This window comes from Lathamus discolor, chromosome 2 (genome assembly GCF_037157495.1).
Source record: "Lathamus discolor isolate bLatDis1 chromosome 2, bLatDis1.hap1, whole genome shotgun sequence".
NCBI lineage: Eukaryota > Metazoa > Chordata > Aves > Psittaciformes > Psittacidae > Lathamus > Lathamus discolor.
This window is the reverse complement of record NC_088885.1, coordinates 33,953,797-33,979,871: the sequence shown is the minus strand read 5'-3', so window position 1 is coordinate 33,979,871 and position 26,075 is coordinate 33,953,797. Positions and strand designations below refer to the sequence as shown.

Genomic DNA, 26,075 nt, shown 5'->3' with positions numbered 1-26,075 from the left:
GCTCACTCCCCCTCTTCCTCCTGCCGCTCCCAGAGGGATGAGGAGGAGAATCGAAAGAATGTAACTCCCACGGGTTGAGATAAGAACAGTCCAGTAACTAAGGTGTAACACAAGCCACTGCTGCTGCCACCAATAATAATAATGATGATAAGGAAAACAACAAGGGAAGAGAATACAACCACCCACCACCCACCAACTGATATCCAGCCTGACCCAAACACTGATCTAGTGCTTCCGGCTAACTGCCCCCGGTTTTACATCCTGGGCATGACGTGCTGTGGTATGGAATACCCCTTTGGCTAGTTTGGATCAGGTGTCCTGTCTCTGCCTCCTCCCAGCCTCCCCTCCTCCCTGGCAGAGCATGAGACTCAGGAACTCCTTGGTCAGAGTAAACATTACTGAGCAACAACTAAAGCCATCAGTGTTATCAGCTCTGTTCCCAGGCTGAAAGTCAAAAACCGCAGCACTGCACCAGCTACTGAGAAGGAGAAAAATGACTGCTACTGCTGAACCCAGGACACACATCTATGATGGTAGGGATACTCTGCATGTATCTGTGGGCAAGTGCAGAGCCATAATTCAGCTGTTCATGGAAGTATGGACATCTGCTCTATAAAGTGCTTTTGCAATAATTTTAAACTTAGCCCCTGATGTCTGATTTGATCCAGCTTGCCTCAAAACTCCAGTAATTTATCCAGGGAGAATATGTAGGTGAAACGGAACTCTAACTGCATTCAGGACTGCATTTTCCTGCAAAAATTTTAAACTTCTATTCATATTTAGTCATCCTTTAGATACCAGGACAGTGAGCCTAAAGCAGCAGGGTGGGTTCAGCTCTCTAAGACTTCAGCTTGTCCTGCCAGCCCAATGCCAAGAAGAGGAGCCAGAGACTGCAAAGCATCAACTCATTGGAAGAGGAAACAGTAAATGTTGACCAGTTCCTGCTCAGCCTCCATCCAATACATTTCAAAACCTTCACCATTAATCCCTGAGACAGGCTAGGTTCCCAATGCTGCTGGTGGCAGCAGGGGAAGGTTACATTCTCAGCTGCCTCCTACTTTGTGCAACAGTATCAAGACTGTAAGGGTTTTACAAGGCATAGAGATGTGGTAAGTAAGTCTCTCCACAAAGATGGCTTTGAATAAGTATTGACAACTGTCCACATACAGACTGGTCCTGAAGTGTGATACATGTTTTGTTAATGTGCTAATTATTGCTACTTTAAGTTCATATTCAATAGTCAATGTCACTCACCTCTATGCCAAAACCAAGCTCCCTGATGAGTGTCCATTGCTTGCCCAAATGGCAGCAATACGCAGCCTCAGGATCTTCAGCATGAGGGGATTCTGGTTCCACACCCCTTGCTTCTCTGATTGATAGTGAACTCCATTAAGATAAATTTACATTATAAAATCTGTGTTCAAAGCCCAGACCAAAATACAGGGCCTTGGGACCACCTGGCACAGGCAGCCTGCCTTAGTCTTTCTGCCCTTAGCATATGAAAAGCCAGAAGAGGAAGGGGATGGTTTGCCTGTGCCCTTTTCATGCTGTTGCATGGCATTGTCCCTAGGGCTGCAGGGAGGATGATGAGGCTACATCATCTTGTAAGTTTTGGACCAAAACTCCAGACTACATGAAAGCAGAATGGTGTGGAAATGCCCATTTTGATTCTGGCAGTTAAATGTTTACACATTGGCAAGTGTGTGCATCAGTGCGTGTGTGTGCATGTGTGAGACTTGCAAAGAGATCCCAGTCAAAATCTTTGATCTGGTTTCAGCTGGAGTTTTTCAACCCAAATCAGCCTCTCAGAGCTGAGGCTAAGAAATTCCTGTAAGTGTTTTGGCATCAACAAACTTTTACTTATTCAAAACCACTTCCCATCATAAAAAAACATTTTTCTTCCCTCCATGGGACAATATCTTACAGCCTATACACTGGTTTTGACAGAATCAAGTTAACTGCTATGATCATGAATTTATATCAATCTCCCAGGCTGAGTAACATTGACAACCATTTTCATTAAATGTTAGGAACACAAACAAATATTGTGGGGTAGAGGAAAAGGTCTGGTCTGCCATGAAAGGTGGCAGCTTTACTTGTAGCTGCAGGCACTGCTGGAGCAATTAAAATGATCACAGGGCCCCAGCTCATTCACATGTGAGGACTACCCTTTGAAAACACACTAATGCTTTTGGCAGCAGATTTTTCTCATGGGACAAGTATCTTTAAATTAAACATGCAAGAGTTCAATCTTTAAGACTGAAAGGAAGATTGAAACAGTCTGGGATGGCCTATGCTATTATATACCTTTATTAAACCCAAAGAATCCAAAGAGGCATGCCAGCTTTTTGGTGCATTGCAAGGTCTGCAGGGCTCATGAAGGGCTGCTATTGCTTTTCTAAAATGCTGCAAGATATAGACGGGTCAGACATAGCAATATTTCTATTTACTTTCAGGATACAGCAGTAGAATTTCCCTGTACTCCCTAGGGTTTGCTATTCTACTAAATGACAGTGTAGAACATGCTATTAGCAGAGATGCCAAAGCCAGGCTAGCATCTGACACCTCAACCTCCCCATGAATTACACTAAAGTAGTAGAAAGATCTTCCACAGTCTCTATTTGTAGAACGGCAGGGACCTGTGGTACAGCAGACGAGTGGGTCAGAAAAGATTGCTATATACAGCAACTGTCAGGTGAAATTGGTTGGCTGCTCAGAAATTTGTTTCCGACTATTTCTCCAAATGCATCTTAAGCTTCAAAACACACAAAGTGGAAAGGTGACAATGGGCATTACACATTCCAATGACCTGTTTGATTTTAGTACAGTTAACATTTTCTTAGCAAGTGGCAGCTGCGTGTTGTCCTTTACCTTGCACAGGCATCCTGTGGAGTGCTGCTACGTTACAATTAGGGTGTTTGAAACAAGGGCAGCAGGGCATGGGATGATTTTTACACCACCGGTGAACTGTTCAGTTCTGTTCTTTCAGGCTGAGGCTAGCTAGGAATGCTACTATCACCCTTTTGCCTAGTGCGAGAATCACACCTCAATTTAACCTTGTAACAGTGCAATTGATATGGCAGCTAAGGCTATTGGTACTGCAATTAGCGCTGAGTTAGATTATGTCAGTAGTAACCGACAGTAGGGAGTTGCACTACCTCACTATAGCTATAAGCTTGCTGTCTATTTGAGGGAGGGAAGGCGGCTGAATCCATACAATTCTGGTCAAAAATAAGGATCTTTACCCTTTCCAGGTAACTCCATAAAAATGACTAGCTGGTCAGGGACTAAGAATAAATAACTGCTAAGATCTAAAGAAAAAGGTGCAGGAACAAAAGAGCATCAATACAGGCAGTCTACTTCATAATAACATGCTATAAAGGAGGGAACAGAACTGTGCGCCCTATAAATATATGGGCATTTGTTCACATAGTATGAAAAAGCAAGCATTGCTGAAGGGCAGGGCAGTGCCTGGGCTGACTGCAGGTACACAGCACACTGGAGAGCACAGACAAAGAGACATCACTGTGGTCAGAGCAAAGCCATTTCATGACATAAAGTAATACAGGTATTTTAGCATCCATGCAGAATAAAACTGTCCATAAAAAAACAGCTGCAGCCAAGTCCGCTGAATTACATCTACCTCCCAAAGCTGAGCCAACCCTTCTGTGAGTTTATCTTGCTGTTTCCAAGTTCACTGCTGCGGAAAAGGTGCATGGCTGCCTTGAACTCAAGGGCATGCTTTCTGCCTCTTGTCTGTGGTGAGCAAACCTCTGGGGGCCAGCAGCTCTGAACTACACCTCTGTGGAAATCTGGACCCCAGTCTGTCATCTGGGTCCATTTCTCCCACAGCACTGCCCTTCCTTCCACCAAAGACAGAATTTCAGTGATTTCTTTCTTTCTTTCCCACCTTATAGCAGTTTTTGGTAGCTTTTGTTTGGGACCTTAATGATCACCTAGTTCCAACCTCCCAGCCATGGTCAGGGACACCTTCCACTAGACCAGGTTGCTCAAAGCCCCACCCAACCTGGCCTTGAACCCTGCCAGGGATGGGGCAAGCACAGCTTCTCTGGGCAGCCTCTGCCAGTGCCTCACCACCCTCATAGTAAAGATTTTTTTCCCAATAGTTAACCTAAATCTACCCTCCTTCTGCTTAAAGCCATTCCCCCTTGTCCTGTCACTACACGTCCTTGTAAAAAGTCCCTCTCCAGATTTCCTGGAGGCCCCCTGTAGGTATTGGAAGGCTGAACACACATGAGCAGCAAGACATGAACAAAGTCAAACTCTTCTCAACTAAAGGAGCTTCGATCAGCTGGAAAGAAAAGGACTAATTCTTTAACTGTAACATTTCTCTTTTTATATGTCAATACACTGATGGTGTAATTTGCAGCTGCTGGGTAGATGGCATACAATATGTACCATGGCATTGCCCTGATCTTAAAGGATTTGAGGCTGGTGTGACCTGCCGAAGATCCTAGAATCCTAAAATTATAGAATGGTTAGAGTTGGAAGGGACCTTAAAGATCAAATAGCAGCATTCCAGTCTAAAACTGAGACACAGTTGCCTTGCTCTTTTTACTGCATTAATTTAGCAATAATTTGGAGGGGTTAACACAGGAACTTTTAGTCCTTCCCAGCCCTGTTACTTAGAATAATATTTGCATATTATTTTGCTGTTTCTCTGGATGTGTGCTGCAGTACTGAGGTGCTCAGCTTTGGGAAGGTGTCCACTGCCAGCAGCTTTGGGAGAGGAGGGTGGCGGCAGTGCTTGGAGCTGTGTAACACTGGATTATCCTAAGGATATGGATGCGTGAGAGCAGTGTATCCTCCCCTCCCGGCTGTGTAGCCTCTAGTATGTGACATGGTGCTACTGCTAGTCTGCCACAGCACCCTCTTTTAGCCAGAATGGAGGAGCCACTACCCCTTTCTGCTCCCATGCAGTTCTGTGGGTTTGTGCCACACTCCATCACGTGTGGATTTCCCAACCTGCTGAAACAAAGCCTTCAATCAAATGCCCCTCACTCATACTGCAGGTGGATGAAATCCAAATGCTGGGTGGATCTGGGGGGGAGGCAGTGTGCCTTGCCTTGCTGAGCGCCAGCTGAGGCAAGCTGTGCTCACGCATTTCATCTGCCAGCATGGTGGGAGGTTCCTACCCTATAAACAGAAACATGGGAGAGACTCCTTGCCCTGCCAGCTGCTCCTGAAATCAAATTCTGCATCCTCCAGTGGTGTGGGGGGAAGTACAAACCAGCAACCTTGGCTCTCATTGACACAAGAGCCCTCTAAATATCTGAGCTTTACCAGCAAAGGCCCTGTCTACGAAGCCATTTATCTCTGGCAGCTTCTTTTTGTACTGCTGGAGCGGTGGCTGCACTCTGCCCTGGACAAACCAGTGCAGCCTGGCTGGGTGGAAATTAGCAGATGTGGCAGGATCTGTGCTGGGGAGACGTAGGAGCTCAGCTGGTCCAAGCAGTGGTGGGTAAGAACTGAGGGAGAAATAGAATTGGCATTATAATTAGAAGCGATATCATATTTTTTTCACATGGGGAAAACTGAGTGTCTCAATAAACCTGGGAGAGTGGTCATGCACATCTGGAGGTGAAGTGCAAAGCAAACTAGGAAAAAACCCCAAACAAATGCAGTGTAAACCATAAACATTAAGCTTCATTTATTTAACAGTGAGAATCAGCATTTTGAAGGATGTGAACTGTGACTTCTGATACTTGAAGCTGATGATTGTTCTTTCGAACACAAGACTTTCCATTTGGCCACAGTCAACAATCCAGTGTGCCTTCACTCCCTGGTACACCCAAAGACCTCTGGCACAAAGGACTCCTAAGCCACCAGCATGGCAGCCCCTCCATGGAGAGCAGCTTCCCACTACAGTGACTGCAAGTTCAGACTTCAAACCCAGCCATTTTCTCTTGCACTTCTCAGGGGCAGCTGAGGACGCTCAGAGGGACCTTAACAAACAAGAGAGCACACATCTCCATCCCAGGCAGACACATGGCATTAGCAAGCTTTGGATGGAGATGGCTGAGACACCCTAATACGGCTGCGGGGAGCTGGGCGCCTCTGTAACCCAACTCGCCTACTTTTCTTTCCAGCTGGCTAAAACTCCACTGGTACCTGGCACACTGTGCTATCACCATCGTGGTTCCTTCTTGCTAGGCACTTAATGCAGCACTCATCTCTGTCCTTTAGGGGCGCACCTGAGCTATGCACTCAGTGTCCTCCTAGCAACCTTGTCCCTTTGCCATTCTCTCAAGACCTCTCAGAGGGAACATCCCGCCTGGAGACGATCACGAAGGACGGAACTCGTTTTGCAGCTGACTGGGACGTACTATCTGCTGTCTCCCAGACGTGATGTGAGTGTGGGAGGGTTTTCTATTACATGGCACCAAGTCCTGCCCGGTGGCTGGCACCTTCTCAAGCACAGGGAGAGCTGCCCTTTCCAACGCAGGGCAGGGAGAAGGGCAGTGGCACAGCCCTGGCTCCCGTTCATTTTCGGGTGACCTGGGCGCACTAGTGCAGGTGAGTGGCTCCAGGCAGGCAGGATCAGAATCCAGCAGCGCCTGGTACAGACTCGAATATGGGCTTGAACTTTGACGCTGCTCCTTCTAGCAGCCTTGAAAGCGAGGGAGAGCAGTGGCGTGACCCGCCTGGGCGGCTCTTGCTGACTCGACATAAACATGTTTTTAAGCTCCCGGTGCAGCCGGCGGGGAACATGATGTCCCCGTGGTTCCCTGCGTCTGGCTCCAGAGGCTGCCAGAACAATGCCAAGATACGCCGCTGCTTCCTGCAGCCGCCTGCTCCGGCTGCAGGAGGCCGTGCTGCATACTCAGCTAGTGTTTGTCCTTACAAAAAAATAAAGATAAAAAAGGCTGAGAAGCTGTAATGGGAACAAAAGAGCCAGCAGCTAGCAACTGAGCAGACAACATGTGTTTCCTGAAGGGTATTTTTAAGGTTTATAATAATTCACTCCTTATTTACAACTCTGTTTTGTGTCCTTTTATGTAGCACTAGCTGCCTGTCTGCCCTCTGCTTAAACCAAGCTATTCACATCCAGGCGTCTGGAGCTTCACTGACTATGGGAGGCAAACTTCGCTTTCTTAGGCTCCCAGTCCCAAACAGCTGGAATAATCTTCCAGCCTTAGTGAAGGGGGCCCTCTCATTGTTCAGGGTTTGGACACTCTTAATCCTGTTTTTAAAACAGCCTCAGCTGTGTGAAATGAGCACAAACTGTGGCTGGCCACTGTTGTGTGCTGTTAGAAGAGTCCTGTCGTTCTGTCTCCAGTTGTGGGCAAAGCCCCTTTTATCCCAGACAAGCTCTTGGTGGCTATGGGCACAAGGACACACCGCTAGCTTTGCTGAGCAGGGACACACATCTCAGAGACAAAGGCATTCACAGTGTGAATGGGCTTTTGGTCTCACCTGGCTTGTACAGAAAGCCTGAAAGCTGACCTTCCTTCGGTCTGGGGTGTTTGGAGCTCAAGGTTTTCCAGTATAAGGTTTGCACTGCATTGGATGGGGCTGAAGCAAGGGCTGTCAGCCAGTTCAGTACCTTTAAATTGTCCGTTATGTTCATATACACATTTCTGTTCAATGTGTCTTGAATATCTATATGTATGTCACATGCCTCTACTTCCTCAGCTGTGTCACTTGATCATAAATACCTCCAACACAATGCATGCTATATTGCAGACCTCATGGTGAGTAGCACAGTAAGGCCACCTCTTGTCTGGTCTTGCACTCTGAAAGAGTTAAAAAGTAATTTGCTTGTTGTCTTCCAGACATCTTCAGGTGTGTATGTGTCTTCTGTACTGATCAGCAGCTCAAACCATGTTGGCTTTGTCCACAGTTCACTGGTGTCAGTGGGAAGCTTGTCACAGATTTCAGTGGATATGGTATCATAGAATCATAGAATAGTTAGGGTTGGAAAGGACCTTAAGATTATCTAGTTCCAACCCCCCTGCCATGGGCAGGGACAGCTCACACTAAACCATCTCACCCAAGGCTTCGTCCAACCTGGCCTTGAACACTGCCAGGGATGGAGCACTCACAACCTCCCTGGGCAACCAATTCCAGTGCCTCACTACCCTAATAGGAAAGAATTTCCTCCTTATATCCAATCTAAACTTCCCCTGTTTAAGTTTTAACCCGTTACCCCTTGTCCTGTCACTACAGTCCCTGGCCAAGAGACCCTCTTTAGGCACCCTATAGAGCACCTCTATAGGTCCCCTTCAGGTACTGGAAGGCTGCTATGAGATCTCCATGCAGCCTTCTCTTCTCCAGGCTGAACGGCCCCAACTTTCTCAGCCTCTCTTCATACGGGAGGTGCTCCAGTCCCGTGATCATCCTCATGGCCCTCCTCTGGACTTGTTCCAGCAGTTCCATGTCCTTTTTATGTTGAGGACACCAGAACTGTACACAATACTCCAGGTCTCACAAGAGCAGAGTAGAGGGGCAGGATCACCTCCTTCAACCTGCTGGTCACACTCCTTTTGATGCAGCCCAGGATACGGTTGGCTTTCTGGGCTGCGAGCACACACTGAAGCCGGCTCATGTTCATTTTCTCATTGACCAGCACCCCGAAATCCTTCTCCGCAGGGCTGCTCTGAATCTCTTCTCTGCCCAATCTGTAGCTGTGCTTGGGGTTACTCCGACCCAGATGTAGGACCTTGCACTTGTCATGGTTAAACTTCGTGAGGTTGGCATCAGCCCACCTCACAAGCGTGTCAAGGTCCCTCTGGATGGCATTCCTTCCCTCCAGCATATCAACCAGACCACACAGCTTGGTGTCATCAGCAAACTTGCTGAGGGCACACTCAATCCCACTGTCCATGTCAGCGACAAAGGTGTTGAACAAGACCGGTCCCAACACCGATCCCTGAGGGACACCACTCGTTACCGGTCTCCAGCCGGACATTGAGCCATTGACCACAACTCTTTGCATGCAGCCATCCAGCCAGTTCTTTATCCACCAAGTGGTCCATCCATCAAATTGATGTCTCTCCAATTTAGAGACAAGGATCTTGTGTGGGACAGTGTCAAACGTTTTGCACAAGTCCAGGTAGATGACATCAACTGCTGTACCCCTGTCCATCAGTTCTGTAGCCCCATCATAGAAGGCCAAATTGGTCAGGCAGGATTTCCCCTTAGTGAAGCCGTGCTGGCTGTCACCAAGCACCTTGTTGTTTTTCATGTGCCTTAGCATGCCTTCCAGGAGAATGTGCTCCAAGATTTTACCAGACACTTAGGTGAGACTGACTAATCTGTAATTCCGCATTCTAAAGATGAATTATATGGGGTTGCATATGAATTGTATGTGGTCTAAATATGAATTATAACTACTCCAATATTTATCGTTTACACTGGGTAATATGTTGATCCCACATTATAGTACACCTTTTTTTATTGCTTGAAAAATAAAATGAAGTGTTAGCATATGTTAGAAACACGTTACAGAACAGTGAATTACATTAGCAGTTCTCAGACATGCTTCTAGAAGACCTATTGATCCATTACATATATTCTGTATTCCATACCCATATTCTATAAAAATGAGAACAAGAACTGCTTCTGAATCTATTATTACAAAAAAAAGTGAAAGCTTAACATAATGTACACCAATATACTGCTGTTCTGATAGAACTGTTTACATTAAAAAAACCACCAAACCTTCTAGTGCTATTATACTTCAAAGAAATGGCGAAGAGCATTTATTTTAGCCTTTAATTGTCAACAGCTTTGCTGGAATCTTCTTTCTGTTCTTATGAAATGAAACAGACCCCTCTGAAGGAGTGTGCTGTTTGAGGGCAGACCTTCTCCCCCCAAACGCTCGTGTCCTATAGCAGTGGGTGTGCTCATTCCTGAGAAGAAATGGGGTGATCTGCAGTTCTTCGCTGTTTGGTTTGATTGCAGTAGTGCAGATTTAAAGTCAAGACACATCATCTACCATAACATCAATACTTACAGGTGGAGAATGTAATTCTGCTGCAGAGCAAAGGAGAAGGATGAAAACATCTTTTTCAGTCAGCCATGAATACTAGTCTCTGTAATATAATTCTCAAGGTCTGCCTGCATTAATTTATGGCACTCCAGTGAATAGTTTTGCCATTTTTCCCAGCTGTTCTGACATGGATGTGGCTGTTCAAAGGGCAGAAGCCTGGGAATATGCAGAAGGTGCTGTGATTTTATTTTTTTGTTCAAGTGACCTGATCATCCGGTGGCCTTGAAAAATCATCAAAAGCTTGTGGAAATGTGACATGCCTCCAAAGTACTGTCCCTATCCTTCAGCTACAGAAGGTATGCTCAGAGTGGGCCCAGCCTGGCACCAGTAGCAGGAGTAGGAAGAACAGAGAAAAAGGAGGGCAAGGCCGTGGAGGCAAAGCGCATGAAGAGATTTGGATCAGCAGAAGGCCTCTGGGCAGCCTTATAAGTAACACAAATAATAAAAAATGTAAGAGTGTCCTTGGTCTGAGTTTGAATAAAGCTTTCTTCATTGTGTATTTATGTAAAACCTGAGGCAAAGCTGATTAGTAGCAAGGGAAAGTTGTCCAGTGGGTTCAGAGGGCTTTATAACAGGGCCTAAGCACAAACAAGTGCTTCTGTGTCAACACAAATGAAGTTTTATGCCTGAGCAAACAGGCTTCCTAGCGTCTGTGAAGCAATGACACATACCTGTAAATACCTAGAGCGGTATAAACCATCTTACCCACCCCTGCAGGAAGGTTGAATTCCTCCAGTCATACCCTTTGTAAGCAGGGGAGTGACTCTGAGTCACCAATACCCTTTGCAATGCACGTTACTGATCGTACTGCACACCACAGTGATTGGAGGAAAGGCAAGTATCCCTGCCAGGTATTCCACCCTGTTTCCCAGTTAATTTGTTACAAATTAACCAGGAACATTGTGGATGGTAAAACTGCTAGGAAGAGAAAACAACTCATAAGAATAAACACTCAGGAAAGAGCTCTCAATGCCTCTGATTTCTCACTATGCCTCATGGTGTTTTAACAGCATGAGTTAGAGATAGCTCCCAATTTTATGTAAAAAGTCTACCCAATAGTTGGTATTTGGGTGTCCCAGGTGGGGTAAGTGTGGCTCCGGGCCCCAAGAGATGAGCCTCATGCTGTCTCCTGCAGTCCTGTGGCCCCAAACTCAGACAGACCTGGAACACTTGGAAGTGCAGCCACTGGTGACTAGCTTCCCAGAGGCAGCTCCAGCCTGACACAGCTTCTGCCAACAGCCAGCAGGGTTCATCTGCAATGATCCCACTGGCATTTTCTGCAGGATAAGTTCCATTAGCTATGACACAGCAGTGATGTTGTTTTGGGCTCTGTATTCCCAGCCTCGCACAAGCACCCAGAACTAGTAAGAGGACTTGAGACATTTACCTAAACATAAATGTTCAGTGATATTTGAGAAAAACAGTCATGTCCTTCCAAAGTATTTGCATGGGACTGGCAGACCTGACAAAGGACCTGTGGAAGATCTCTGGTCTTCTGGAGTGACAAATGAGAGAAAGACAGAGTACATCCAGGGCTCCTCATATAGCATTGAGTGTCTATTTTTAGGTAGCTGAATTAGCTCAGAGCCAGTTTACCGCTAAAGCCATCTAAATGCAGGTGCCTCCATGTACCACAAGTTTCTGGGGTCCCATTATGGTCAGTTGATCTCTGCCACTGAAGACAGGAGAGCTATTCAGCTGGCCAGAAATAGGTGTCTGCTTCAGGAGAGGCTGACAGCTTTCTGGGGTCCTCTAGATATCTAGGTATCTGACTCTGGTCATGAGAAAGGGTGCTTAAATATCCAACTTGCACGTCAGCACATACATACACATACATAGTGTCATGATAAGGTGTTGCACTTGGTGTGCCGAACCTCATGCCAGGGTTCTTGGTTTTCAGGTGCAGTCCCCTAATGTGATACAGTACATAAAGTCCAAGCTATAAACAGCAATGAAAAGAATTGCCTTTTTTTTACTTGATTTTCTTATTTGAGCATTTCAGGCAGGGCATGTCTCAATGCATCATATTAATGTACGGCCATCCTAAACTAGAAATTCTCTGTCACCTTCCAGGAGGATGCTCTGCAGCCCCAGATGGTGGGAATGGTGGTCACTCCTCTTGATGCATTTCACTCATCTCTAGTCTGCCCAGTTTTTCAGCTGGGCATGACTCGCAGCATAAGGCTCATCCTTTGAGGTCTCTCATGCAGCAGGAAATAAGGTAAGTCTTTCCTTTTCTTGCCTCTTCTTGCGGCACTGCAAATCAAGGGAGTGACACAGGAAAATCTGTACAAATTCTATATGGGCGAATTTGTTGCACTCTGTTTTGGTTCTCCTTCGTAGCTGCAGAAGGAATATTGAGACTTGATGACTGCTCCTGCAGCTCCTGATACCCCATACATATTTTTCTACGCATTTAAAAGATATTGCTCATTAAGAGGCCTCAGAATATTCTGAACACCCAGGACTGTGTTCTGGCTTTTGCTGTGCTGTCCAACATTCAAGATTGCAGGGAAGACCTGAGACTGCCCATGGAGATTTTCTGCTCTTTCCTCCCTGTGAAGTGAGTGGAGAGAAGAGGCGCTGAGGCTGCCTGGTGGGATGTCCTGCTTTGTTGCAAGGAGGAGCAGCATCATGCAAGGTACCAACTCAGTCATTCTGTCTTGAACGTGCATCCCAGCACCATAGGGCCTGTAATACAGTATTGGTATATAGGCATCTAAAATTATGTTGTCAGCTTCTGGGGAATGTAACGATGTTGCATTAACTGAAAATGTTAACCCAGAAGTGTGTCCCTTCCTCTTCCCCATTCCAACCCCCCAGATTAGCTGAGCTGAGGCATCTTAAAACTCCCAAGTTCTACCTTCTATTTGCCAACACTGCCCAACAAATTAAGGGCAGACAATTCTTTGGTGCTATAACCTGATTCTCTTAAGTCATCATCACTGCCATAAAGGAAAAAAGAAAACCCAAACAAAATGAGCAAAACCCCAACAAAACCCTATTTTCCCAGTCCATTAGTGTTTCTTACCCAAGGCAGCAAATCTTGTTTTGTAATAATGCTCTGGGAAGGACATTATTGCATGCTAAGGGCAAAGTCTGATGTATTCAAAGGCTTGGTTAAGTGACAGGAAAAAGACCACAATGAACAACTGCGTATCTAGGCTCCAGGGAGATTAATCTGGATGCATGCCCAAGGCACAGTAGCAAAATCAGTGTACGTGTTTAAGCTAATGATCTGGAAGAGAAAACATAGGGTGCTTTGGCATGGTTTCTGTTGACATCAGGGACCTGGCTTTGTAAGGTCCTGATCGAGGGGGCAACGGGAGGAAAAGCAACATCTGCTTATCTCCTATGAAACCAGAATGCCTTTTAGCCATTGAGTAAACTTGCCGATTTCAGTGAACCTCTGACATGCTAGAAGCAAGCCAGCCCTGTACCTCCGGTGCTTTGCTGAATCAGGAGTTGGGTGCATGATTTCTGTCACTCACTGGGGGAAAAAAAGACCATTTCAGCCTCTGGCACCTTCTGGACTGCAGCAGCTTGGAAGAACTGATGGCCTGCGAGCGTTGTGCTGTGGAGATACCACACATTGCCTGCTAGGCAAAGTGCTTGACATCAGGCAACACAGCAAGCTGGGTACATCCCTGCTGCACCCACAGCATGCCTGGCTCACATGCACAGCATGCATGACTACCAAGCCTGCCATGGGTAAGGTGAAGAATGCATATATATGTATTTCTGCTTGTAAAACCCTAAGGGAAAATGTGCTGGTCCTGTCTCTAGGGTCTGCAGGACAGTAAAGGTGGATGGGGAAAACACAGCAGGTGGTTGTTTTCTGCAGTAGCTTGCCAACATCCATCATATACTTTAGTTCTAGGTTTATCTCAACACACCTGGCATACATCAGTATCTCAGAGCGGTGCATTTCTGTAATTGCAAAATGCTTAAAGTTTACCCCATCTGATCCACTCCCCTGTTCATACAGGTGAAAAAACATTAAGAAACTCAGTACATGAGGCTGTTGCTTATAGATTACCGCCAGACACTCACAATCTGCCTGGTTTTCACCTCTCTAAGGTAAAGTATCTATACCCAGTTTTACAGTTATTCTGTTATCTTAAAATTGATACAGATATATAGCAGGCAAACACACTTCTGATAAAGCACCAGTTGAACAGGACTGTTTTATCATTGCATCTGCTAACTGCCATTCTCTGACAAATCAGCTGATAAGAGCCAGTTGTACCACTGCTTCAGAGCTGGATGAGAGGCTTTCATCTAATCTGTGGAAAGATTTAAATAGAGACTTGGTGATGACTGCCCTTCGTTATATAAAACAAAAATAAGTGGTGATTTTTCATATTCTTTACAGTTGAACAACGACAAAAGGTATTTTAGAGGGTACAGTGTGCACTAAGGATTCTCAATTCTCATCTCTGATGATCAGTGTTATCCTCATTAGAAAGGTCATGTGTGAGGTGGTGCACTGATTATAATCAGTATGTAAACTCAACAGATGCAACACTAAGCACAAGCAGACCTTTGTTTCAGTGTTTCTTCTGCTACACCTATTGCCACAGTATAAAAGTTGGTTTGCTTAACTCTTGTTAAGGCTTAAAAGGCCCTTGCTTGCACTACATTTCTGAAAAGAAAATAAAGACAAAAACCATTTAGAAGATTTTTATTATAAAATTATTTCAACATCTACATCCAAGTAAAAGTCTTAAGGCTACAGCTCTACTTTCAGGAATAAAAATTCAGTAAATGCTGAAAAAGGTTCTGTCATATTTAGGTACATAGCCCTTAAGAAGTTTTTAATATCAGAGATTCCATATGAGTTTCTTAAGTGCTATACACACCTCTGTCTGCACTGTGACTGTGTTCTGCAACTTCACTGCAAGCAACATTACAGACGTGTTTACAGCACCCATGTGCCTCATCTGCTTTGAAGCAGATGTTCCAGCACCAACCTGGAGTAGCTGCAGCTATGCTACAGACAGACAGACAGTATACCATGAGCTCTCAACTCATGTTGAAGCATTACAGGGTGCAGAGAGAGGTGTAATTTGAGTTTACTTGACAACCATGACTACCTAGGTATCTTTTTGTGACCTTGATTCCAATTCAAATACTCAGGTATACTATGGCAGTTAAGGCAGCTTTTTCACACCCGTATTTTTCACACCCGTATATTCTAGACAAAGGTATTTAATTTTTATCATCCACTTCTGAGCTGAGCTCAGAAATGATCTGGTGACTTTTAGTAACTGCAGCTTATTCCATGGGATAAAACCAGCCTTGATGCAGTACTGAAGTCATTACATTCAGTAATCACCAATATTTCTAAATGTAATCTTTAACATTCCTTTTAAAAATATTTGGTATTCACAGTAGATAAGAGTATGGAGTGGCTTTCTGCCAACAAATACAAACCTGTTTTAGAAAACTGTCACCCAACTGAACAGGATGCTTTAAATACCGTATTTACAGCTTCTTGAAAAGGATCATATTCACTTAAGATAATATGCTAATTAGTTAAAAAAAAAATTCAAGTAATATTATACAGCCCTGATAAACTTTGACTGGCCGGTTTGACAATGTCCAGTAGTTTAACTTCCGTTGTTACATGGGAGAAAATGCACGAAGAAGACAGGAAAAGCAGCAGCTTATTGAGAATGGAATATTTCCCCAATAGCTCTCTCCCACTGGCACTGTTCCTGTGACAATTCCCCATTGTTCCGCTGTTCACGAGAATTATTGTTGTTTTCAGTGCTGTTCACCTTTTGAAACTTCTCTTTCCTAAGCTCTACTACAATGAACAGTTCTTAGAATAGAATTCTAGTTCAACAGTACCTGTCCTGAAAACAGACCTTTGCCACTCCTTGCAGCTTTCAGGGTGTAGAAGCCCCATGTACTTCTTTGAGTTAGTGTCAAATTTGTATTGGACCACAAATACAACAGGCAGATTTTAGTTTAGTGTCCTGAGCCAGTGAACTTCTAACAGCAAGACAAAAAGGAACCACAAGACCATATTTTAAACATGCCATTTCCCACGTCATGCTTCCATAATAAAGATCACCAAAACCTTTCCACTCAATTTGCATCTGTGACTTCAGTTCTTATAAAATCCTGACTTACTTGGCACATGCTTTCTGGAGTGCAGGAATGTAAGCTAGATACAGCCTAAACTTAGAGCTGCTATAACCAAGTAGCTTTCCATTCCTTTCCAGTACTTTTCAAAATTACCTGATTTCCTTCTTCGTTATGTTATGCATAGGAGACTTACACGGCTAGTTTTCCCTGAACAGCTTAACAGAAAAGAAACCTCTGGTGATGTTACTCTCAGAGCAAGGTATCACATGAGAACTATTATGTTTGTTTGGGTTTCTTTTAAAAACAGGACTTCATTATACACAGAAAACACTTCCTCTCTCCCTCCCTCCCTTCCAGTCAGGCTGTATTTGAATGCTGTTTGTACGTTGCTACAAGACTGCCACATTAAGTGGATCTTTGCCTTTCCAAACATTATAAATACATGTTTAAAGCATAGCTGTTGTCTACCTGAGAAGTTCTATAATAAGATGAACTGCTGATAACTATTCTAGGAGAAAAATATACACCAGCATAACTGACATTTATCAGTATTCAAGCATTAAAGAGGACTTGAAAAATTGCACACCTCTACCACATCAAGTTTTTGATCATAGTTAAAAATATAGTCTGTTTTTCCTCTATACACAGATCTTCTTCAAAGACACATGCTCCTATTTTCCTCAGCCTGAAGGCTGAAGAAAGATTTCACATTCAGCGCATACAGCCTAGGCTGTAACAGCCTTATCTTCTTTATCTTCTGCCAGTCCTAAAACTGAAGAATTTGCTTGTTTGGAAGTAGATGAGTACTTCCAAACACTAGTCTTTTTGAGAAGCCAGCTTGATCCTTTCAGGTGCCTGGATACCAACTTCTCTTCAAATAGCTGCACTCTGTTTCGATAAATTCTTTGGGTCTTTGCTTGGGACACACCAGTCATCCGCCTCTGACGTAGCCTGGTAACGCTTCGAAGATGATTTGTTAAAAACTGGCAGTTTTTCTACTGATTCTGTTGATAGAGCCTAAAAGTTAAGAAGGAAAAAGTTACTTGGTTTCTACCTCTCAGTAGTGCCACTTGGTAAAAATTCATGCAGTTATGTTTCAAGTATTAAGCCACTGACACTACAAAACAAACTTATTTACACAAATGTTTCTACAATAGATGCAGTAGTTTGTATTTCAGTATCTATGCCTGCTTTGGATAACGACAAATGCAGTAACATCAAGTCATATTGATAGGCCTTTAGAGTTTCCCTGTAACCTGTTTTCAAGATAGTCCTGAAAGATGAGGAAGAGGTCTTTGATTTACAAAATTCTGGATAAACTTTAAAATATGTTCCTTCCCTACTTCCATATTTTAGAATAATAATCATATTCTATTGGGAAACTCATACATAGAAATGCAACATGTATGTAGCTGAACTTTCTCCTCCATTTGCACTGCTTCAGTGTGTTGGGAATTATGTTTTTTGTTTACTAGAAGAAATTCAAAGCATGTTTTTCCCATGAGTAAGCACAGAGAATTAAAAAGAATATGTAGCTGTTTTTTCCAGATTACTTATAAAAGCAGCAATGCATGTTATATGCCAGGTATTCAAGATTACTGATACCTGAATCCCATATACAGGCTGTCTAGCAGATGTTGAATAGGACCAGGTACTAGACTCTTTAAGGGTTAGTTTACTCTGACAACCAGAATGTCCACATAAAGAAACAACAGTAAAGAAATCAGATCTGTTGTTCACACCTTTCTGTTACTTTACTTTTCCCCCAGTAATTTGTATTAAAATTTGTTATATACTGGTTCATGGAATACAACCTAAAAACTGAGGGGACTCTCATTCATAGTTTTTCAAGTAGACTAGTTAAAGCCAAGTGACCTCTTTAATTCTAGACAGTAGTTACACTGCTGTACCCTGGCATTGCTTAATTAAAACGAGAACTTTTCTACACATGAGCAGGTAACTTGTTTACCGCAAAATGATATTGAGTAGTTACCTTGCTGCATTAATGGTGTTTATTGTTTATTTAACCAAAATAAACACATACCTTCAAGTAGATAATAGCATCTGTTCCATAACCACATATTGAGTAGAGATTTAGATCTCCTTGAAAGTATTTCGCATACAGACGAGAAATTGGCAAACCGTACCCAAAGCCAGCCTAAAAATAAAGTACAAGACAATTTATTTTTAAACAGTGGAAAAGTGTTCAGAGATTTTAAACTATTACAAAGTCATTTTCACTTCCTCTTAAAAGAGGAAAGAAGTATATAATCAATTTCATACAGAATATTAAAACTATTAAAAAAAACAAAACCACAAGAAAAAAAACCAAACAAAAAATGTAAACAAAATCAACCAAAAAGGCACCAACAAATCTCCATGAAAGAGGGAGGGTTGATCTACATGTCCCACTTTTACACATCACATACCATATTATCCCTCCCCCATTTTTCCTAATACTAATAGCAAACTCCTAGTAGATTACTAGTAGCGAACTCCTTTTGCTAATCAGACAAACAACAGTCTAAGCCTATTCCAGTTGTGCTGGCCTCCATAAAACTAGCATAACTTATAAGTTCAAGGAGCAAGTGGGAGTGAAGACCAAATAAATTGTTACTGGAGTATAACAAAAGAACAGGGTTAGACTCAGGTTGGAATGCTCTTCTTCATTTATACCTTTAAAAGCATCTTTTTGTCCACTAAGCTAGATATTAAGAACCTGTTTCAGAAAGCATTAACTCGTATTTATGAGGCCCATTAATCTTTGCATATCCCAGAAAGCAGTAGGGTGGACATAGCATTTCTTTATCCATTAACCTAATAGTCTGTCCAACACTTAACGGCCTTATTAGCAACATAAATATTGAAAATATCTTACAAGAGGGGTATTCCGACCATCATCCATTCTTGGCCTTGGTGCTGTGGAATACATGTAGCTAAACAGCTGCTCAATTTTCCTTACTGGAACACCACCTCCTCTGTCTGAGATCTGATTTAGGAGAGAGTAAAGTTAACTACATTCATACACTAAGAATGGTATATAAAATGCTGTTATTTGAACAAACCTTTACAATAGTAACAAATGCAAACATTTGGTTTTGTAGCATATTATTTTTCATTTAGCTAATTGCACTAAATGGAGGCTATGGCCAGAATGCTCATGCATACTATCTTTGATCTGTTGTCAAAGGCTGGAAGTTCTTTTAATAGAATTTTCTGCAGTATCTGCAATCAAAGATTACATTAAACCCATATGGTAGTAGGGTAGCAAAATACCTTAATTGCCAGGTCTTCTTGTCCTAGAACAACTGTCACTTCAACTGGAGAAAGGGAAGAAGGACTGTCTTCTTGGAATTCAACAGTTGCCCTCATTGAATTCTATGGAGAAGAAGGTCACTATTATCAGAGAATGTTGATAAATCTATACACTTAAAATCATACCATTGTTGTGCATAGGCTGAGAACAGTTACCCCGTAGTCTTATTAGGGCCTAATTTCCGAGGAATACACTTAGCAACTTGGCAGAACAGAAGAGAGATCTCACGCCTAAAAGTAACTAAGCATAGCCAAGACTCTTCTATGCCTATAAGATTACGCTCACCTTGCCCAACGTAATTCAGCCAATGTAAAATAAATAACATAGTATCTTTAAAAGTCACCAGGTTTCTAAAAAGCAGAATTCAGAAGTTGCTATAGGCTGGCTGCCAGAATTCTGCACCCCATGTTGACCCCACATTAATTGAGGCCCATTCACTATTTCAAGATACATCACCCACTCAATCAAAAAGGCACGAGGGCAAATCTGCAGATTTAGAGATTTTATCTCTAAATGTTGGTAACTAGCAGTGGTCACAACTTCATGTCCCACCTTTACTGTCTCTCCCTTACCCCATCCCATTTACCATCACATGAAAGCATCCAAATACTCTCCTACAAACTGAAATAATTTCTTTCTCAACTGTCAAAGTTATTCCCCAAATAAGAAATTTTTAGAGAACTCCTTGTCCTACACAAAGCTTTACTTCATTCAGATCTAGCTAAAGATTAAGCATTCATTCTCCAGCTCAGACTACTAGGGGAAGAAACAGTTTATACCAACATACCTTAAAGAGTTCAAAAAGCATGTGAAAAAGATGAGATGGAACATATACAATGTTAATTGGTTCTCCTGGGTGTTTTCCTAGAGAAAGGGAAACATATAAGCAAGACTTAAAAGGCTGATGGAATTTTTCTGTATGGTATCCAAGTTTTGTATGCTAGACTTGGATACAAGTTGTATGCCAAAACAAGTAAGATAAGACTTCAGTTTTGCTCCCTGTCCACACAAATTAGCAGACAACTCAGAATAGTATTTAGGCTGAATTGCCACTTGCTTAATAACACTTTCTTTTCAAAAAAACTGAAAAAAAAAAAAATGAAGTATTAACTCCCTTTTATACGTAGGGGATTTCAGAGGTTAAGCAGAACACCTGAGATCTAACACACGCAGGCAGGCTGGACGAGAACCAGCATTTCAGTCAGTAGCCTCACTTTCTCACTCCAGATACAAAGTTACTCTAACAACTTACTTTATGTATAGTTTAGTCTTACTGCTCTCAAATTCATACATACTAACTCAAGAAATCTAGTATTTAAGATGACATTTGAGTTTCAACGCAGGAGATTAAATGAGGTGCCTGTAAGAATAAAGAGGAACTAGCCACTAGCCCACGACAGATCAACTGGTATGTTCCATTATAACTATAAAAATGAGAGCCTTTAGCTCTTTAACAAAAGCAGTGGTTTGGCTACTGATAGGAGAACAGACATAAAAGCTCTCATCTTACCATTCACTTGATTAAGCTTCAGTTCTGGAGATGTTAAGTAATACTGGTCACACAACATCTTGGCACTTTCATAAGCATCTGAAATATTTAAAGATGTCAAGTGTAGTATCAAACACTGTAGAAATTCATTTTAATACATGACAAAGTATGATTTTTTTTTAACTGCATTAGCTGTTAAGATGTTACAGCCTCTAAGCCTGTGTCTCAAAGGACTGGTAACGCTGCAACCACTGTGTACATTAAAAACTGAGAACACATACGCAGCATGGGCAAATCCTCAGTACAAATTTATAACTCTTAACAGACGCATCTGTTATCTATCAGTAGGTGACACCAATCTCAACACATGTTAAGTCCTACCTCACCTGTCACTTCCTGGGCCTTACTCCAACACATCTTTTACTGCTACTTTGTATTTTAAATTCTATCCTATAAAAGCTTGTGTTTTGATAGACTGCTTTCACCTGTTTCAATAAAAACCAGTCCACATCCTTTACAACACATATTGGTTACCTAAACTGCTTGCAATCAGATATAAATACTGATCATGAAGAGAAATATTAAGGACCTGAGAATACGTACCAGTCACTACTTCAACAACATCACAGCAAGGATCAATACTTCCAATGTGCCTTGGGTGCCCTGAGCCGGATTTATCATCAAAAAGAAGGGCTGTTTGAGATGAAAACAATACTGTATTATAAAAAAGAAAGAAGCCTAAAATTTTGACTAATACAGTGTGATCACAACATATGATCACATAAGATACTGAGTGTTGTTTATGCCTTTTGTGAGCTAAAAATGCTGTCTGCTACCAGCAAACATGGTTGACTTTTCTGTAGTTCAGTATCTAAAGGCTTTTCATATGTAAAGAATGAGGTGCCTACATATTACACAAAAGACATTACGATTAACTTGTTTTCTAGACTAAAGACTTTCCCATTACTTTTGTCATAGATTTAGTTCCTAACTTTTTACTGTCCCACAAAATCACCTGCAGCAGATCGACAGTTTTAAGAAACGTTTACATTAACATGTTTCTCATTAGGGTGAAGACTTTCCTCAGCTAAAAATTTCTACTTACTGTGTTGGTTCATTAGCATCCGAGTGGAAATACGGCTCATGTAAAAACGATCCAGAAAATACTGGATGTTTTGATTGGTGACAGGATCAACTTTAAAAGTATCTTTGTATTCAATGACTCCTTGTGCCATTGTAGGAACCACATCATGATGTCTGTTTCGGACTCTAATTAATGTATCTATAAATCTAGGTCAAAAAGAGATCTTTTTAGAACATTATTCTGTGACTACATGGAGGCAAGATTTGTACAATGTCATTGTCTAATCTAGCAGCAGCACAGGTAAGTGCATAACTACCTTAAAATACAGTCTATTTTTTTTCTCATTATTTTGGAAGTAATTCTTTGCTGACCTAACCCGTAAGAGTTTAATATTTTTCATGCAAAACATGTTCTCATCAGCCACATCAAATTCACTGCCTGTTTACTATTGATAATAGTTTAAGCAGAGGAGAATGTGAGAAAAGGGATAAAATCCTATCTGATGTCTTGCTAAGAAGCAGAGATGTGACATCAGATACTTTTGTTGATACTTCTCTGTCATGACAGTTCAAGGAGCAGTATGCCCTTGAAATGAAGCTGCAATGGGTCATACTTGTTTACAATACTGCTGAAAATTATCACAAATTTAAACCAGCTTGTTCTATCTAGCACTTCCTGCTAGATTATCAAATTCAGGTCATGACAGCTGTCTAGATCTAAACTGACTACACTGTGAAAAGTGAAATGCAAGATCAAAAGTCCAAAGAAACAAATGAAAAGCTTACTCAGATAGGACTTTTTGGTCATCTGGGTTTTTGTGATGGAACTCAATCAGCTCCTTTAGGCTTTGCATATACCTATTAAAAAAGAACACAAGAAACACATGCTATTACTTTGATTTTTATTAGTCTAGGGACTTTTGTCTTGTCCAAATTGTTACTCTTAACAAGGCACCTTGAAGTTTCAAGTATCTTTGAAGTATCAAAGTTCCATCCAAGTATGGAATCACAGCTGAACACTTCTTGACTGCCTGAACCCTAGAAGTTTCAAAAGTCTCCTCTTCTGCCTGCTACTCACAGGAATCTAAACCTTAACTTTAGGTATGCAGGATCGCCTTACAGTTCTTGAGAAGGAAAGTGTTTCAAAAGAAGATCCAAACGACAATATGGATCGGACACCACCTAAGCCAGTTTTTTTTTTTTCCCATATCTTATCAGCTTTGGCACACGCTAAGTACTTGAGCCTCTTGTGCTAACATCTGACAGCCTTGACGCATGATGCAAAGGCACAGCTGTTTGCTAGATTAGGAACATTTTCTAGATCTCACTCTAATACTTTTGTCCTTTATGCCAGTAAAGCAAGGTTGAATCAGATTCAACCACTGTATCAACAGCACTGAATTCCAAACACCTCCTGCACAGGTAAAGGCACTATGCTATGAAATGGAAGTCCTGTTAGTAATCCCATCAGTGAGAGAACCAAACATGTAGATAACCTGCTTTCCCATTTTTGTTTAGCTCCGAGGGTCTATAATGCTATGGGAAAACAGAACACCTTTTCTTCTTTCCCTTCTTAAAAGGCAAGAAGTGAGATTTGCTCCACCAGCTATTACAAATTACTAGTTTTTAAAAAGAAGAACTATTCAAAAATAACAATCTAACAATCTAATTTTCAATTTAATTTTCCTATGCCAGAAAAGGACAGTATACAACAGTTAGCAATTCATCTTGGATGAAGGAACTGCATTTCTAGTATATTTTGTTATTGTCTTCTATTCTTCAAAGAAGTCTATGACAACAAAATTCCCCAAGCTATGTTATTTTACAGGCTGAATTCAAGTAGCTCATACTTACCAGCTTTTTACTAATTGTACTGATGGAGTGCCTAGTAATTTATCAGGAAGAAGATCGATTTCCCTCAGTATGTTTGCAAACCTCACAGGAAGTTCTTGTCGCAAAAATGCAAAAGAAGTTCTCTCACACCCATTAGTTGAGCCTATGAATAAATCCAAAATAATAAGAATTAAAAAAAAAAAAACGTTTGTAAGTTTCCAGATACGACTACAAATCGTTGTCTTTCCACACAGTTCAGGACTAAATTCCTATGCAGTCATCATACTGTTATTGGCCATTTCTCCTAAGCATGCATTTGTGTTTGTGCCAAGTGTTATTTGCATGACAGCAAGACACCAATCTGTGTACATTTTCCATTTAGACCCAGGACTTATTTTTAATCCTCTAGAAAAGGCACTCCAGGCTTTGTAAACAAGGGCTTCTTCAGGGTGACGTCTGAAAATGTCATGCGAGCACAGACCTCACAGCTGCCAAAGCAGTAATCAGATCTGAGTACAGCTTGTTCACTCCAGCAAGACAAGACTAATGACACCTCCCTCCCTGATAACGTGTACCGCTGAACACGAAAACACCCCTTAGCTAATGAACTCTTGGTCCCCCTCCCTCCTCCCCCCATCCCATTAACACCACCGAAAATAGAGCTGTAGCGTATCCTCAGCTTTGAGCCTGGCAGTCACAGTTCACCATCGCCCAGCAACAGGCCGGCAGGCGCTTCAGGCGACCTCCCCCCCCGCCGCCACCTCCCCCTGGTGCCGGCAGGTCCCCAGCGGGACTCGGTCCCGCCACTCCCCTCCCTGCGCCCCGGCGCTGGGCTGACAAACAAGCCCCCGACCCGCCCCGGCTCGTCCCGCCTCTCACCGAAGTCCAGTAACTGCTTGATGGAGAGCGGGGACGGTGAGAAGCGGGAAAACTCCTCCACTTCCCGCGGCACCGGGCGGCTGCTGTTGACACCGGTGGTCCCGGCCAGGGGAACGGCGGTGCGCAGGGCAATCCGGGCGGCCTTCATCGCTCCCAGGAGGTGGTTCTGTCAGTCAGTCACTCAGCCTGGCGGTCGGTCAGTCAGCGGGTGGGTGTCCGATAAGCGGCCGGTCGGTCGGTCGATCAGTCAGTCAGTCAGCGGGTGGGTGTCCGGTAAGCGGCCGGTCTGTCTGTCTGTCTGTCTGTCTGTCTGTCTGTCTGTGGTTACCCGGTTGACGGGTGCTCAGTCCACTCGATGCGAACTAAACTCGCACTGCTCCCTCGCCTGTAGACGGTGGCTTCACGTGCCGCCCCTATTTACAGCCCCCGAGGGGCGGGACTCCGGTCGGACACGCCCCCTCACCCCGCCCGCCCGCCCGCAAGGGAGCGTTCCGCGGGGGGCGGCTCGTGACAGCCCTTGGCGGGATTCCCCGCTCTTTCACCCCCTCTTTCTCTACCCCCCCCCCGCTCTGTCCCCCTCTCGTCTACCCCCCCCCGTCCTCCGCCGCCAGCTGGCCGGGGAGGCCGCGGGGGAGCCGGCGTGGGGCCCGGTGCCGCCCCCGGTGACCTTGTTTACCGGGCCGGGACTGGGCAATGTCAGCGGTGGGCGGGCTCGCTAGGACGTGAGGGCGCCTCTCTTACCCCGCGCCCCCTTGGTTGCTGGGGGGGGGGGGGGGGGGGGTGCAGCCTGGAGGAAGCCAAAGGCGACGGGGGTCCTGGCGGTGAGGGGGGTTGGCGCGGCGCTGAGGGGAGCGCAGGTGTGTTGGTTAACCGAACGGAAACGTTGTCATGGCACTCGGTGCAGGGGTGCTAGTGGTGAGGCTCCCCAAAGGCCAGGGTGGGCGCAGAGGGTATGTGGAGGTGCAGAAGGAGCAAGATTAGATCCTAGCCACGGGGTTCGGGCTGGTTGACAAGTAGGTCATTGGTGACCCGGATTAATCGCGACCAGGGATCTGGAGACAGCTGCTTCGGTGACGCACGGGTCCCACATCGCTGTGTGACCCTTTTTTTTACTGTCTGCAGCTGACCCAGGAGGTGAATGACTGAACAGCTTGTTTTCAAGCTGAGCTGGGGAAAGCCAGCACACCTTTCCTCCTCCATGGAGGGGAGCTTTGATCTCCCGTGCTCCCTGGCCTTTTCCCAAGTCCAAGTCCACTTCACTAAAGGCACAATGCGTCGAAGAGTGGAGTTAGTGTCAACAAAAGACTTCCTGACATTCCAAATCTTGGTCAGTAACAGCAGGAGCATGTGGCAGTAAAGCACCA

At 43.6% G+C, this 26,075-nt stretch overlaps 2 protein-coding genes across 2 annotated transcripts in view; one reads left to right on the top strand and one right to left on the bottom strand.

Annotated features, from left to right (window-relative positions):
- Nucleotides 1-6,231: 6,231 nt before the first annotated feature.
- DYNC1I1 (dynein cytoplasmic 1 intermediate chain 1) overlaps nucleotides 6,232-26,075 on the top strand; it is a 242,979-nt gene continuing 223,135 nt past the window's right edge. Inside the window, exons 1-5 of the mRNA XM_065666334.1 lie at nucleotides 6,232-6,371; nucleotides 12,089-12,236; nucleotides 12,359-12,656; nucleotides 14,004-14,095; nucleotides 22,211-22,300. The gene's annotated coding sequence lies outside the window, so the exon portion shown is untranslated. The remainder of the gene's footprint in view (nucleotides 6,372-12,088; nucleotides 12,237-12,358; nucleotides 12,657-14,003; nucleotides 14,096-22,210; nucleotides 22,301-26,075) is intronic.
- Nucleotides 14,684-25,117, bottom strand: PDK4 (pyruvate dehydrogenase kinase 4). Its single transcript, XM_065666343.1, has 11 exons — nucleotides 24,712-25,117; nucleotides 23,854-23,995; nucleotides 22,786-22,857; nucleotides 22,022-22,206; nucleotides 21,520-21,609; nucleotides 20,938-21,015; nucleotides 20,215-20,291; nucleotides 19,388-19,489; nucleotides 18,990-19,100; nucleotides 18,156-18,269; nucleotides 14,684-17,128 (listed from the first exon to the last, which is right to left on the bottom strand). Exons 1-11 carry the CDS (start codon nucleotides 24,857-24,859, stop codon nucleotides 16,985-16,987), a joined length of 1,263 nt encoding a protein of 420 aa, XP_065522415.1. The 5' UTR covers nucleotides 24,860-25,117; the 3' UTR covers nucleotides 14,684-16,984.

Excerpts from the sequence above, each read along its gene's own strand:
- PDK4 (XM_065666343.1), bottom strand. The coding sequence starts at position 24,859 with ATGAAGGCCGCCCGGATTGCCCTGCGCACCGCCGTTCCCCTGGCCGGG. Across the intron at positions 19,101-19,387 it reads AAGAAGACCTGGCAATTAAG|ATCTCAGACAGAGGAGGTGG; the intron begins GTATTTTGCTAC and ends CTCCTAAATCAG. Across the intron at positions 18,270-18,989 it reads ATGGTCGGAATACCCCTCTT|GCTGGCTTTGGGTACGGTTT; the intron begins GTAAGATATTTT and ends CTTTATTTTTAG.